At 52.2% G+C, this 13,806-nt stretch overlaps 1 protein-coding gene and 1 pseudogene across 1 annotated transcript; both read right to left on the reverse strand.

Annotated features, from left to right (window-relative positions):
• The window catches only part of LOC103645123 (uncharacterized), a 39,443-nt pseudogene extending 31,806 nt beyond the window's left edge, over nucleotides 1–7,637 (reverse strand).
• Nucleotides 7,638–8,431: 794 nt separating this feature from the next.
• On the reverse strand, nucleotides 8,432–10,746 carry LOC103641638 (G-type lectin S-receptor-like serine/threonine-protein kinase At2g19130). Its single transcript, XM_008664975.2, has 2 exons — nucleotides 10,487–10,746; nucleotides 8,432–10,016 (listed from the first exon to the last, which is right to left on the reverse strand). The coding sequence occupies exons 1-2, from the start codon at nucleotides 10,656–10,658 to the stop codon at nucleotides 8,593–8,595; spliced, it is 1,596 nt and encodes a 531-aa protein (XP_008663197.1). The 5' UTR covers nucleotides 10,659–10,746; the 3' UTR covers nucleotides 8,432–8,592.
• Between the last annotated feature and the right edge of the window lie 3,060 nt (nucleotides 10,747–13,806).

A 13,806-nucleotide genomic window follows, 5' to 3' on the forward strand; every position in this document is an offset into this window, starting at 1 on the left:
CTCGGTCAGGCAGCCCCTCGCAGTATACAAAGCTGATCGCCCACACATGGCCTCTCCAGCGCTGGGGCCTGGACATTGTCGGGCCCCTGCCCACCGCCCAGGGGAACCTTAAGTTCACCTTCGTCGCTGTCGAGTACTTCACCAAATGGATCGAGGCAAGGGCTGTTTCCACAATAACGTCAAAAACTGCCCAGAAATTCTTTTGGCAAAATATCGTTTGCCGCTTCGGAGTACCGTCTGAACTAAAAGTTGACAACGGCAAGCAGTTTGACAGCCAAGACTTCAAGGATTTTTGCTTCTCCATTGGCACCAAGCTTGCCTTCGCCTTAGTCTATCATCCGCAGTCCAACGGAGTTGTGGAACGCGCAAACGGGAAAATCTTCACAGCTATCAAAAAGATGCTCCTCGATGAAAAAAAGGGCAGATGGACCGATTTGTTACCCGAGGCAGTCTGGGCACTGAACACAACTGAGTGCAGGGCGACCGGGTTTACTCCTTTCCGCCTTCTATACGGATCGGAGGCCATGACCCCACAAGAAATAAAACATGGGTCCCCGCGAACAGTTCCATCAGCCGTCCCCGACGTGGACGAGCCAACTTCAAAGGATCTCATTGACGGAGACCGAGTCTTCGCCCTGCAGGCCCTAAACAAATACCAAGCCCAGACAAAAGCATGACGCGACCACGCAGTCATCCCGAGGGAATTCAGCGAAGGGGACCTCGTACTCGTCCGAACAACTCGGACAGAGTCCAGGGGCAAGCTGGAGCCCAAGTGGGAGGGCCCCTTTATAGTCAAGACGAAAGCTTCCCCCAGCGCTTACAGGCTCACAACGCCAAACGGCGAAGACCTGGAGCACTCCTGGAACATCGACAACCTCCGCAAATTTTTTGTTTGACTCATCAGGGCTGATTTCGCCCTTGTAATTCGCAAAAACAATCTTATACCGGCCCGCACTCTTTTCCTCCCGGGGGTGAGGTTTTTAACGAGGCGGAGCCATGTAATATATGTGTGAAAAATTCCCCGCAAAAACATGCGTCGAAAAAAGACCGCGACGACGGTCTTCGACATTCGACCAATACGAGGTCACCGCGAGGCTAAGCGCTAGCCACCCTCGCGTGCGACAAATCCACGCAGAAGTCGCCTAAGGGTGCAGCCGGACTAGCACAACAAGTGCGAAAAAACCGAAGTCTACCGCGAAGACTATCCGCGCAGAAGTCGCCTAAGGGTGCAGCCGGACTAGCACAACAAGTGCGAAAAAACCGAAGTCTACCGCGAAGACTATCCACGCAGAAGTCGCCTAAGGGTGCAGCCGGACTAGCACAACAAGTGCGAAAAAACCGAAGTCTACCGCGAAGACTATCCGCGCAGAAGTCGCCTAAGGGTGCAGCCGGACTAGCACAACAAGTGCAAAGAAACCGAAGTCTACCGCGTAGACTATCCGTGCAGAAGACGCCTAAGGGTGCAGCCGGACTAACACAACAAAAGCAGAAACGACAACATCAAACCGTATGCGCCAAGACCGACTATACGCGCACCAGCACAGCATAACAAAACACACCAGACCAAGTACACAACGCCTTCGCAGGCATAGACAAGCGAGGGCACACAACCTCATCATACAAGCCTTTACACATATACAAGCGAGGGCACCACACTCTACATCGGCTCAACCTTAGGAATAATTCCCATCTCCCTATAATTAAATAACATTATCCTAAGCTCCTCACCCGCAAAAAGACTTCGCAGTTCCCCTTCACCTGTACTCACGGCGGCCAGCAAAGACAACAGTTCCTGCCGGCCAGCCCTACTCACATGAAGCCGACCCCCCTCCACCCCACTAACTCTACGCTTCGCAACCGCCCTTCGTCGCCGGCGCCCGGTGCTAGGACCAAGCACATCTTCTGTGTCCGCGGCGTGCGGTGAAGCCTCCGCCGCAGCCACATCCAAGGCCGCAAAGTAGTCCAAGTCCTCCTCCGACGACTCCTCAGTTCACTCAACCGAGCTCCCAGAGTCAGCAAAATCAGAAAACTCATATGCAGATCCACCACATTCATTACCACCATCCGCGGTCGAAGCCGCCAAAAATTTAGTAGTGGCGGTTGCGTGCGCAGGCCCAAAATCTTGAACCTGCGCAGCAACCAAAATTTAGCAACATATCCAAAATTCCCTAACTATCTACACCCACTACTCCACCTGCGGAGCCTCCGCCGTTGCCTCCGTCGTTGCCTCCGCCGTCGCCTCCGCCGCCACCGTCGCAGGATCTTCAACACTCGGCGCAGCGGCTGCGGGGGCATCAGGCGCGCCTTCGGCGGTCTCTGGGGGCAGGTCTCCGCTGGCCGCAGCGGATGCGGAGGCATCCGGTGCGCCTTCTGCGATCTCCGGGGGCGGCTCCAGGGCAGCCCCGGACACGGCCTCCGCCGGGGTCGGTTCCGGGTCAGGCAGCGTGTTGTTCAACGCCCCGAAGTCATCCACCCTGTCGCCACGCGCCGCCTAAGTCACAGCACGCAAATTCAGCAAAAACCACATATAGCCAACATCCAGCAAACTCCAAACAAACACCAAACGTTACCTGAGCCCTCGCCGTCTCGGCCCGCTCCCTAACCACCTCGCGACCGTGCGGACCCCACATCCGGTCGTAGATGGCTCCGGCGGATTCCTTCACTATGGGGTCCTCAACCTTGTAGATATCTCGCTCAAAGTCTTCGTCAGCTTGGTCGAAGACCTCGAAGTGCCGGCACCCTTCGCGAGAGAGCGCGTTCATCGCCCCTCGCAGGTGACCAGGGAGGCATACGACATAAACCCCTCCACGACAGTGGGGAGTGCCTGCAACTCCTCCTGCACCCACTCCAGGCAGCGAAGTCCGGGCTCTCGGTCCGGCACTTTGAAGTCACCAGTCCGCGCGCCCAGCTCATGGTATGTATCCATAAGCTGTTTGCGCGTCCGTTCGGCCTCCGCGCGCGTCGCGGCCACGGCCCTCTCCACGCGGCTCTCCAGGGCGATGAGCCGCTCCTGCAGCTGCTCGGCGCGCTCCCTGGCAAGATTGCCCTCCGCCCGTGCCAGATTAGCCTCCGCCTGCGCAGCCTGCGCCTTGACAAGGGCCTCGTTGGTCTCCCTCCTCTCCCCCGCCAATTGGCGTCGGAGGTCAGCCTTCTCTCCCTCCAGCGCGACCACCTTGTCCGCCAGCTTGCGGCACTTGCTGTCGGCGGCCGATTTCTCACGGACGGCGTCAGCATGTTGTGTCCGAAGTCTCTCGACTTCGGCAGACACAACTGCCGTGAGGGCCCCCGACGCTGTGCGGTTGGCGAAGTCAGCCACCTGCAGAACACACGTAAGACCGCGGCCCCAACAAGCCGACAAAAAAACGAATGAAGTCTAGCTCAGCGGACCTGACTTAGCGCCTCCGTCACCTCCTTCAGCCGGCGGGACGCAGCGCCCGCCTCATCCCTGACAGCCACGAGGGCCAACACCTCGCCTCCGGCGCTAAGAGCCCCGCCCTTCACCTTCGGCGCTACGGCAGCCGTCGTGGTCGCCGCGGCAGGCGCAACTATAGCAAGTTGGCCTTCGTCCGACCCTGCGACGTATCAACGAATAAATAAATAAAAAAAACGAGCCAACGACTTACCACCAAGGTAGTCGTCCACACTAATATCGGTGGCGAAGTCGGCGACACGCTTGCCTGCCGACGACAATGCTCGGGCCGCCTTCGCGACCTCCGGCACTCTGCTGGACGGCGGCACAGCCTTCATCGATTTGGAGCCTCCGGCGCCTGCCATTGCCTCCGGCGCTTTGCTAGATGCAGGGACGCCCGACTTCGCCTCCAGCGGCGGCTTGCCTCCGCCGGGGGCCGCAGCCTTCGCAGCCCCCCGCTGCCTCTTCGGCCTGGCTTCAACGAGCCTGACAACCGCCTGGCGCTTTTGTGCAGCTCCCTGGCGATCCTTGTCCATCACTGCCGACACAACAGCAGCAATATTCCGCCCGTAAGGAAAAACTCTCCATTCACGAACCATGCGAGATGTAAAAAAGTCCTCGCCAGCCGCGCGGGGGATAGGAACATTCCTAGGCCAACAACCCCCGGTAACCCTCAGCATCCGAGCCGAAGACTCCCGGAGCTCGGGCGAAGACATCCTTCCCCCCGGGGCCGCGCATGTCCTCATCAACTCTCTAGCAAAACCATCGGAAACCCCAAGTCCTCCCATAGCAGTACCTAATTTCCTCTTTTTAGAGGATGGGGCGGCCGCCGGCGCAGGGTCGTCTCCGGTCTCCACCACCGGCTTCTTTCCACGGCGGTCCACATCGTCTTGACCAGGATAGCCATCATACGGCAATTGATTCAATTCAAAAACCCTGTTCAAACGGTCATTCGACCCGCGGATATCCCAGCTGCGCTGGCCCTCTGTCCTCGGCACGTAACGTCCAACGAGCCGCACCGCCCCATCCTCCGCCTCACGCACAAAGGCGGCCGGATCGCGGCTTTGCAGATTCAGCGCGAAGGCGGGACTTCGCACCACCCTTCCACCATGGAAAGGCATCTGGCGAGGGCACACTTCGCCCAACGCCCAGCCATGCGCCAAGGGCCATACCCCGTACGCCACAAATTCTTCAACCAAATCGCGCCCACTGCTCAGGCCGGCGGCGCACCGAAGGGCCCCTTCGTCCGCATCCTCCTCCGCCACTTCAAAGGGCGGGTACGCTGAGTAAAAATGAGAATACATCTCGGACACGGGGAGTCCCTCATGGTCTTCGACGGTACCCTCAGCAACGTAAAACCAAAACTCATTCCAGTTGCCCCACTTGTTGCGGGCGCAAGGAACCAACTCGACTACCTGCATCGTGGTCTTGCCGGTCTTCGGCGTAAACGTGCAGGACCCATACTGAGCAACTTCGTCTCCAATCATCCTCTTCTGCCAGTGCAAACAATAATACTCCGCAAAGACTTCGACCGATGGTTGTCCGCCGTACGAAGTCGTCGACCAGACATACTTCGACAGAGCCACCACGGCATTCGGTGTCAGCTGATGTATCTGAACGTTAAACCTGCGCAGGACTTCGCCAACAAATCGGTGCGCAGGCAGGCGGAGACCGGCGGCGAAGAACACCTCGAACACAACCAACTCGCCCTCCGGCTCGGGGACTTCCTCCGTCCCCGGGACACGAGCAACTCCGCCGCCGAAGTAACCCAACCGCTGCATATCTTGCACGCGGACCGACGACATCCGCAGCACGCCAAAATCAACAGAATCGCCGGCGCGCAACTCCTCCACCATCAAACTACTCAGCGTCTTCTCAGACGAGGCGTCGACCGGCGGCGAGGGGTCGGCCGGTGGCGTAGCGGCAGCGGAAGAAGAGGAGGTCGGCATCGCTACGTATCGTCGGCGGCGGCGGGCGGTCTGCTTCACTCGAGCCAGATCTCCGGCGAACAAGAGCGCGGCGGGCAGACGAGCAGCAAGACGGTGAAAAAGGCGGCTAGGGTTTTCACGGAGCGCGGAAAGTGAAGTTCAAAAAGCGCCGACCCCCGCCCCCTTTTATAGACAGGGCGCGGCTCTTCGGGAAACCCACAATCCAACAGGGCGCGACGCTTCGGGAAACCCGCAATCCAACAGTACGCTGTCAATCAACGGTCATGTCAAAAACCCCCGCGGAACCACTTCGAGCGAGGGCAGCGTCTCCGCCATCTAGCGACGTCTTCGGCACCAGGTGACTTTGTCGAACTGGTCCCTCGGAGGGCAAATGTTGGGGCGAAGGCAAAGACGCCACCCTTCGCTCGAGGCCTTCGCTGCAGCCGCTGGTCTGACAGAGACAAAACGGGAAGGGACACCCTTCGCCAGATTCGGCACCAGACGAAGACCTGCGACGACGTCATCCCACAGTGCGGCCTCGTCCAGCTCAGAGGCCCACGTGTGATCCGGCCCATTGTAACGGGCCCTGCGTGGCCGCCGCGTGTTACGGGCCTAATTTGTAAAGGCATCCCTGTAATTACAGTCTGTAACCCTGCTTTATGGGAATATTCTGGGGATAACCTAGGTAGCTGAGGGCACATGCGTCCTTAGCACAAGGCACTGGGCGCTCAGGTACCTATAAATACCCCCGCACAGTGCCCGTGAGAGGCCAGATTAACAGAGCTATTGCCATCTAGCGCGTAACCCTGTTAACGCCACTGTTCACCCTTGTTGGCCCCCCTTGCGAGTTGAGAGCAAGTTCCAACAGTCCGGTATCCTAACCCCTTGTAGATATGACACAACGTCAAATCGGTGACTATAAGGTTTCCAATACGACTGCCCTATGCCTGACACACTAACACCGAGTTTGTCTCTAAACAACCCGGCTACCTCATCCCTAATTCTTTCCACCATATCTAGCGGCCCTCCACTAAGTTTGTGGGTGGAAATCCTAGGTTGCCTGACATCATTCTGTCGGCTTTCCTCCCAGGGATGTCCGAGATGTGTGCTAGGTGTCCTATTAATGTCACCTCCTCCTGCTCTACATCTCTAGGCTCTCTGGTGGCCAAAGAATATTCAGCCCTATGTTCATGAGGTGGCCTGGCATGGTTATAACATGTCGCCAGTGGGGCACCATAGTGTTGCTGCGATGGGTGTGGGAATTGTGGATATTGTGCAACTCTCGGTTCTACGTATGCATACTCGGACGGTCCGGCGTAAGGGGCCAGACGGTCCGAGAGTATATCCGGACTGTCCTACCGTATATGGTGCTGTCTGGGTAGTTTCGTACCCGGACCGTCCGTCGTAAGGGCTGGACGGTCCGCGATCGGGCCGAATGGTCCAGGGTTGTACCCGGACGATCCGGTCATGTATGGCGCGACTGGGGCGATCTGCGCGTGGACTCATGTAGAGTCGGACGGTCCGACGAAATACACCGTTCAGTCCATGACAAATCCGGGCGGGCTGGCGTAAGGTACCGGAAGGTCTGTGACAGAGCCAAATTGTCTAGGGTTGTACCCGGATGATCCGGCCATATATGGCACGACCTGAGTAATCCGTGTGCGGGCCTGTGTGGGGTCGGACGGTCCGAGAAGACTCTAGAACAATTCGACTGTGTCCAGAGCCTGTCGCGTGCCTGGTGACGACGACTGTGATGATGACACGAACGTGTGCATCGACATGCCATATGATGGTTGGGCCAAGGGTGACCCAATTGTAGCCGATGTGTTTGGCATGGGTGGCTCCGTATTAGACTCATGCGAGGGAAAACTAGGAGAAGTTGATTTCTCATATGAACGTATATACATTTTAATAGGTTCATCTACATATTGCTTTAACTGATCTCCTCGTTGTTCCATGAAAGTCGTAAGAGATAGATCTGGAGCACTTACAGCAGGAGCCTGGAGCGAAGGTAGGAGAGATTCCATATCGATCTCCCCTTGACGGATGATCTTCTGGTGGCGATCCACCGTGAAGTGTGATAGGTACTTTTCCGTCGCCTGTTTGCGCCGTTCGGAGAGTTTATGCAGCAGTTTCGCCTCCTCCTTGTCGCGTTGTTCGTTCCTTTGTCGCATGACCTCCTTCTCATCACGCATTACAAGGTCCTCAAAGGGTTGCTGGTCATCAGCCGGGAGTGCCTCCATGGCCGGCTTGATGATGTTGGTGGTGGAGAACTTGGTGTGATCTTTGGAACTGGCCATCTGTGAGCCGATTTTTAGCAGATCTAATCACCCTTGTCCCCAGTGGAGTCGCAAAAATGTGTGTTGGCATCGATCCGGGTATCAAAGACGGGAATAGACCGCCTCACGGGGCTCTCTGCAGAGGCGCGGACGGTCCATGGCACAGGGCTGGATGGTCCGTGACCTGGCGCAGGAGCGGCTCCTTCTCTGTACACTTCTGGACGGTTCGCGCCTAGGGTCGAACGGTCCGCGAAAGCACAAAGGGTCTTCTTCTCCGTGAAGAACCCTAGAACTCGCCCCGAGAGAGATCCTGTCGAGGGGGAGAGTTCCAAGGGGTTGCTCTGGGTCGGCAGGCCACCCGGTGCTCCTCTAATCGGAGTAGAGTCGAGTAGAGATTGTTGTGAAAGACTAAACTAGATCTAATTCTAAGGCTAAATTACTCCTAATCCTAGGAATTGGAAGAACGAAAAGGTAAACTAATAAATAGATTTGACTTGATCGATTGTGGGGGGTTCAATCGGCCGTAACCCTTCATCTATATAAAGGGGAGGTCTAGACCTGTTACAAGTCATTTCCTGGGCTAATCCCGCGGTTTTAGCTAACAAATCCCGCAAGAAACTCGGAACCTAACTGATTCTCCGCACGTGCGGACCGTCCGCGCTACCACCGCGGCACTTTTCAGTGCTCATCGGGTGTCTTGTTTGTCTGAAATATTGTCGGATGTCTTACTGCTATTCTCATGGCACTTATTTGTTTTGAAGTAATGAAACCGCAGTGCCTTAACTGTTCTCAAATTTTAATTTATGATTTCTATATCAAAGAAAATTGTAAAATTTAAATGATACAACACTGTAGTGAATTACACTGCGGTAGATGAACATAATGATTGCTGAGCATTGCTCTATATCTACCCAGCTTGTGCTTTCAAAAATCACAATGTAGTTCTGGATGAATGCTATTGCTATAATTTGCAGGGTTATGAGCTAATGTATTCTCCATCCACTAGTTGTTTTAAAAATACCGGTACTGGGGCCGCGCTGACATCTTGAATGTCCTGCAGGATATGAACTATCTGTCGCATGGTTGGCCTGTGAGCCTCATTGTCCTGAATGCACCAGCATGCAACCTTGCATGCTCTCTCTAGTTCTTGAAAATTCACGGCACTTAGTCTGGGATCCAAAATTTCAGAAATGTCACCTTCACTTATCCTTATTGCGGCCCACACTGGAAAGTACCTTATGGCTCCGCTCTCCATCAATTCTGAATTCCTTCTGCCCGAAATGATCTCAAATAGCATCATTCTATAGCTGTACACATCTGCTTTTGGTGTTATGGGCAGACCTCCAATCCACTCTGGTGCAAGATACCCTGCTGTTCCTCTCATAGTTGTCAAGGCCCTGCTAAAATGTCTATCCATAAGCTTCGCCAGACCAAAGTCAGCCAGTTTAGGACTGAAGTTTACATCAAGAAGTACGTTTTCAGGCTTTATATCACAATGTATTATGCACTCCTGACATTCATCATGGAGATACTGTAATCCCTTTGCAACACCTAGAATAATTAAAAATCTGGTGTTCCAATCCAATATCTTTTCATCCTTGAAGAGATGAGCATCTAAAGATCTATTCACCATAAAGTCATACACCAACATCCTTTCAGCCCCTCTCAAGCAGAACCCAATGAGGTGGACTAGATTGTTATGGTGAATTTTCCCTAAAACCCTCACCTCGGTGTGAAATTGCTTCTCTCCTTGTTTCATGCCTTGAAGCTTCTTGACAGCTATCGGTTTGGAGTCTGGGAGCAATCCTTTGAACACTGAACCAAAGCTACCTTGCCCCACTCTATCTGAAAAGTTCTTTGTGCAGTGCCGCAAAAACGAGTAATCATAGACGACGAGAGAGTAATTATCTGAGAAAGCCTTTCTAGATGAAGTCCTTTGAAACATCTTAACTGTTATGCTAAGAGCACATAGTGCCATAAAAATACTACCCAGCACTGCAAATAGCACAATAAGCCTCAGATGGTGTGCCTTTTTTTCGCTATCTTGAACTACATGATCAGATGCTGCAAGACGTATATACATATCTGAACCATCAGTATTACCATTAGGTAGTTGTTTAAGATCCCAGAGTTCAATATTCCAGATATTGCAATCCTGCTTGTGTGCATATGCAGTGCAAGAGCAAGTACTCAAGCATATAGATCTGCACCCCTCCATGCTTTGGACTTTCAGTTTTACTGGGTTTTGTGAAAACTTGATGTTGGTGATCTTGAGGAACGCATCACTCTCCTTTATGCCACTTGATATATTTGACTCAGCACATTGGATATCTGTTTGCCTAACACATCCTTGACTCCATGCTCCAAGACGCCAACTTCTTGCGGAAGCTGGTCTGAAACCTGGCAAGCAGAAGCATTGCTCATCAGAACCTGTCCTGCAGACTCCAAAAGGCCCGCATACAGAATATACGTCACATAGAGCTGCAGGAAAATACCACCCTGTTATCCATTCCTCCGAATCATTGGACCATGTGAGACGTTGTAGTTGACCATTAATGCTTAGAATTACTCTTGTGATTACTGACACATCCTTCGTAGTCCACCGAAACTTAAGCTCGCGACTGTTGTTAACGAAGTCATATATGAAGTCATGTACAGAATATACTCTTGTGATCTACTGGACTTCCTTGTGCTATTCGATGACCATATGGGTGCTCCTAGAGAGTTGAGTACTAAATTTCCATCCATAGTTATTGCAAGTTCTGGAGATGAAGCATTTGAAACAGGTATATCCCGATTGGCCACCCAAATAACTGTCCTCTTTGAAATAGTCCTGAACCAGATACCAACATAACAGTTCCCATTATTACCTGGGGAGAAGAATCCAAGCTCAAAATTCCCTTCTTTGGACACAATAGTTATATCGCCTGATAGAGGTTGGGTCCTGGAGATAGTATCAGTCGCACCAAATGTAATTGCGCAGAAATGGAGAAGAAATATGGGGAGAGTAATGGAAGGATGTGTCTTTTTGAGCAAAGCCATCACTCTGCACGGAAGTGTTGGACGTCTGGTGTTCAAGAATTTTATGCACTACTAGGGTGTTATCTTGGTCAAGCAGAGCGTGGTTTGATTTCTTTGCTCTTTGCTGTCAGCCTTCTTATTTGACTTGACTTCCCTTCACTTCTGAAATGGATGTCTTAATTTTTCTTCCTGAACTAATGGATGTAGTTGTTCCACATGGCACAAGCACAACCGTTCGATGATGTTTGTTAAGACATGAAACTCACTCACAGTTTAGTTAGGACAACTTTAGCAATAGTGTTGACACCTTTTTCGGGCGTCAATTACTCAACACGAATCAGCGGCTCTCTGCACAGGCGCAGACGGTCTGCGGCCAGGGGCCGGACGGTTCGCGACCTGGAGCGAGGCTAGGGTTTCCTGCCTGACGGCCGGACGGTCCGCGCGTGCGCAGGGGCGGCGGAAGTCGCCGGCGGCGCCTGGATCCCGCTCCCGGGAGGGACCCCGTCGGGGAGGAGAGATCCTAGGGAATGTCTAGGCTCGGCAGGCCGACCTAGACTCCTCTAATCGACGTAGAGTCTAAGAGAAGCGGAGAATTTGAGGATTGGGAGACTAAACCTAAACTAGACTAGAACTACTCCTAAGATAAAATGTAAATCGTATTGATTGAAGGTTCAATTGATTCATTAAATCGGTCGTATTCCTCTGCTTTTATAGAGGAGGGGGGCTGGACCTGTTACCAACAAAATTCCGAGCTTATCCCGAGATTCTCGCCAACAAACATAGCAAGAAACTCAGAACCCTAATCTGTTCGGCGCTTGAGCGGACCGTCCGGACCGCGGACCGTCCGGCCCCAGGGCCGGACCGTCCGACCTCTCATTCTGGCACCCAACATATGACCCCCTGCCTTTTGGTGGAGCTGAGCAAACCAAAAGCATCTTAACTCGATGTGATTACATCGGTTTTCTTAAGCATCTTGCCACATACTAGGATGGTACTGCTTGAGGAAACGCCCATTCAAAGCCTTGGGTAAATCCTTGCCTTGTAATGTTTGTAGTAAATAGGTGTTACCAGATATTACCTGTTTTACTTTATAAGGACCCTCCCAGCTTGGCGACAATTTTCCAAACTTCTGGTCTTTATTCCTTAAAAGCAGGATGGTCTTCCACACCAGGTCCCCTACTTGAAACGACTTTGTTTTGACCTTCTTGTTGTAGGCCCTGACTACCATGATCTTGTCCTTTTCTATTGCTCCCAAAGCTATCACCCTCTTGTCGGCTACCTCATCAATATTATCCATCATTGAATTATAATAATCAATGACGGTTAGATCATTTTGTTTGACGAACCTGACAGCATTCAAACTTATTTCCACAGGCAACACTGTTTCCTGCCCATAGACAAGCTCAAAAGGAGATACTTTAGTAGCACTATGTTTAGATATTCTGTGAGCCCATAAAGCATCAGACAAAATCTTATGTCAATGCTTAGGATTATCGGATATCTTCTTTTTTATCAAGTTAATCAATGTCCTATTACTAGACTCGGCCTGTCCATTGGCCTGAGCATAATATGGAGATGAATTAAGCAACTTAATCCTATATAATTCTGTCACACCCGGGCTTTAAGGAACAAAGTCGGGTGCATCTCATACATGCGCCAAAGAAGACAACATATATAATAACAGAGTGTATAGAGATAAATGTCACAATAAAATCATAGTACTTATTACATAGCGGAAGTCTTACAAAAATAAAATATGAATATCGCAGGAACTAAAATTTATCCTTGGCGCCAGAAAGCTTACTCGGAGACGCCACCTAGATCAAGTCGAAAGCCTCGGTGTTAGACGGCTCCTCTTCGACCACATGCTCTGTAACACCCAGTTTGTAATATATAGTAAAAGAGGAGAAAAGTCATTTCCTATATCTTATATATGTGGGATTGAACCTTTTTGCATCATCACATGTGAACCCCCTAGGAAAAAAACAAATAAATAATAACATAAAAGCCACTAAAATAGGTATCATGCTGGTTTTCATTTTTGTGTGCATCTTGTGACCACATAATAAATCATATGAAAAGAATATATTAAATCTCAAAGGGGAATTTGAATTCTAAAGGAAGAAGTCAAGAATTTAGAAAAGAGAGAAAGAAATATTATTCAATATAAAATAATATTATAATTAAATAACTTCACCACATGATGGGGTGACCAAATTGCATAGTCAACGAGAACTTGAACTTACACTTAAATTGAGTTCAAAAATTTAAATTCAAAAGAATTCAGAATAAAAGAAAACATAAAATAGTAAAAACAAAAGAAAAAAAGAAGAAAATCGAAGTGGGCTCCGAACCACCTTTTGGCCCAGTTTAGAATCATCCCTGCGCGGCCCGTTTAGTTTCCCCTCCCACGCGCGCGGCTGAAATTGGGCGTGGGCACTTGGCCGGCTTGAGGGCCCCATCGGGCGGTCTCTCTTGCGCGCTCACCGTCTCTCTGCGCGTGGACCCGGGACCTCGTGTTCTCTTATCTGTCGCCGACGTATGGGCCCTAGGTGTCAGCTCCATCCTCAACGAACACGCCGACTATGGCGGCATGCGCTGACTGCGCCCAATCGGTTGAGCGCCCAGCCGCGTCACGCCCATATAGGAACCACGACCTCGGGTTTGCCTCGCCCTCCTCTTTTTCCTACCCTCGCAACCACCGCCGCAACAGTGAGAGAGAGCCGTCCGCTTCACCAAGAGAAAAGAGAGCAGGGGGAAACGCCGCCGCGGATTCCCGTCGCCGGTGGGATTCAAGCGCCAGCGGGGCTATTCAGGTGTTGGGCTCCCCTCACAGCAACTGGGGGAAACGGCTAATTGGAGAAAACACGAGCTGTGGTAGGAGGAATTCCTCGCTGTCGCTGCACTTCCGCCGTGCGTCGCGGACAGGGCGGAACATCGCTCGAATTCTAGTAAGAATCCCGCCAACGCATTCCCACCATTGCCCTCTTCGTAAAGTAGCGTCTTCCGCAGGGACCGAGGGCTAGGAGCTTAGATCGGAGAACTACGGTGATGGCGCCGCCGTCTTCGTCGGTGTTGCGCCGCCGCTCGGCTGGGTGGAGAAGATAGGCTTTAGCCGTTGATTCATGAACGCGCGGTCCAGATTAGCCTGGGAAGAACTCTTCGCGTG

This window comes from Zea mays, chromosome 1, assembly GCF_902167145.1.
Source record: "Zea mays cultivar B73 chromosome 1, Zm-B73-REFERENCE-NAM-5.0, whole genome shotgun sequence".
Taxonomy (NCBI): domain Eukaryota; kingdom Viridiplantae; phylum Streptophyta; class Magnoliopsida; order Poales; family Poaceae; genus Zea; species Zea mays.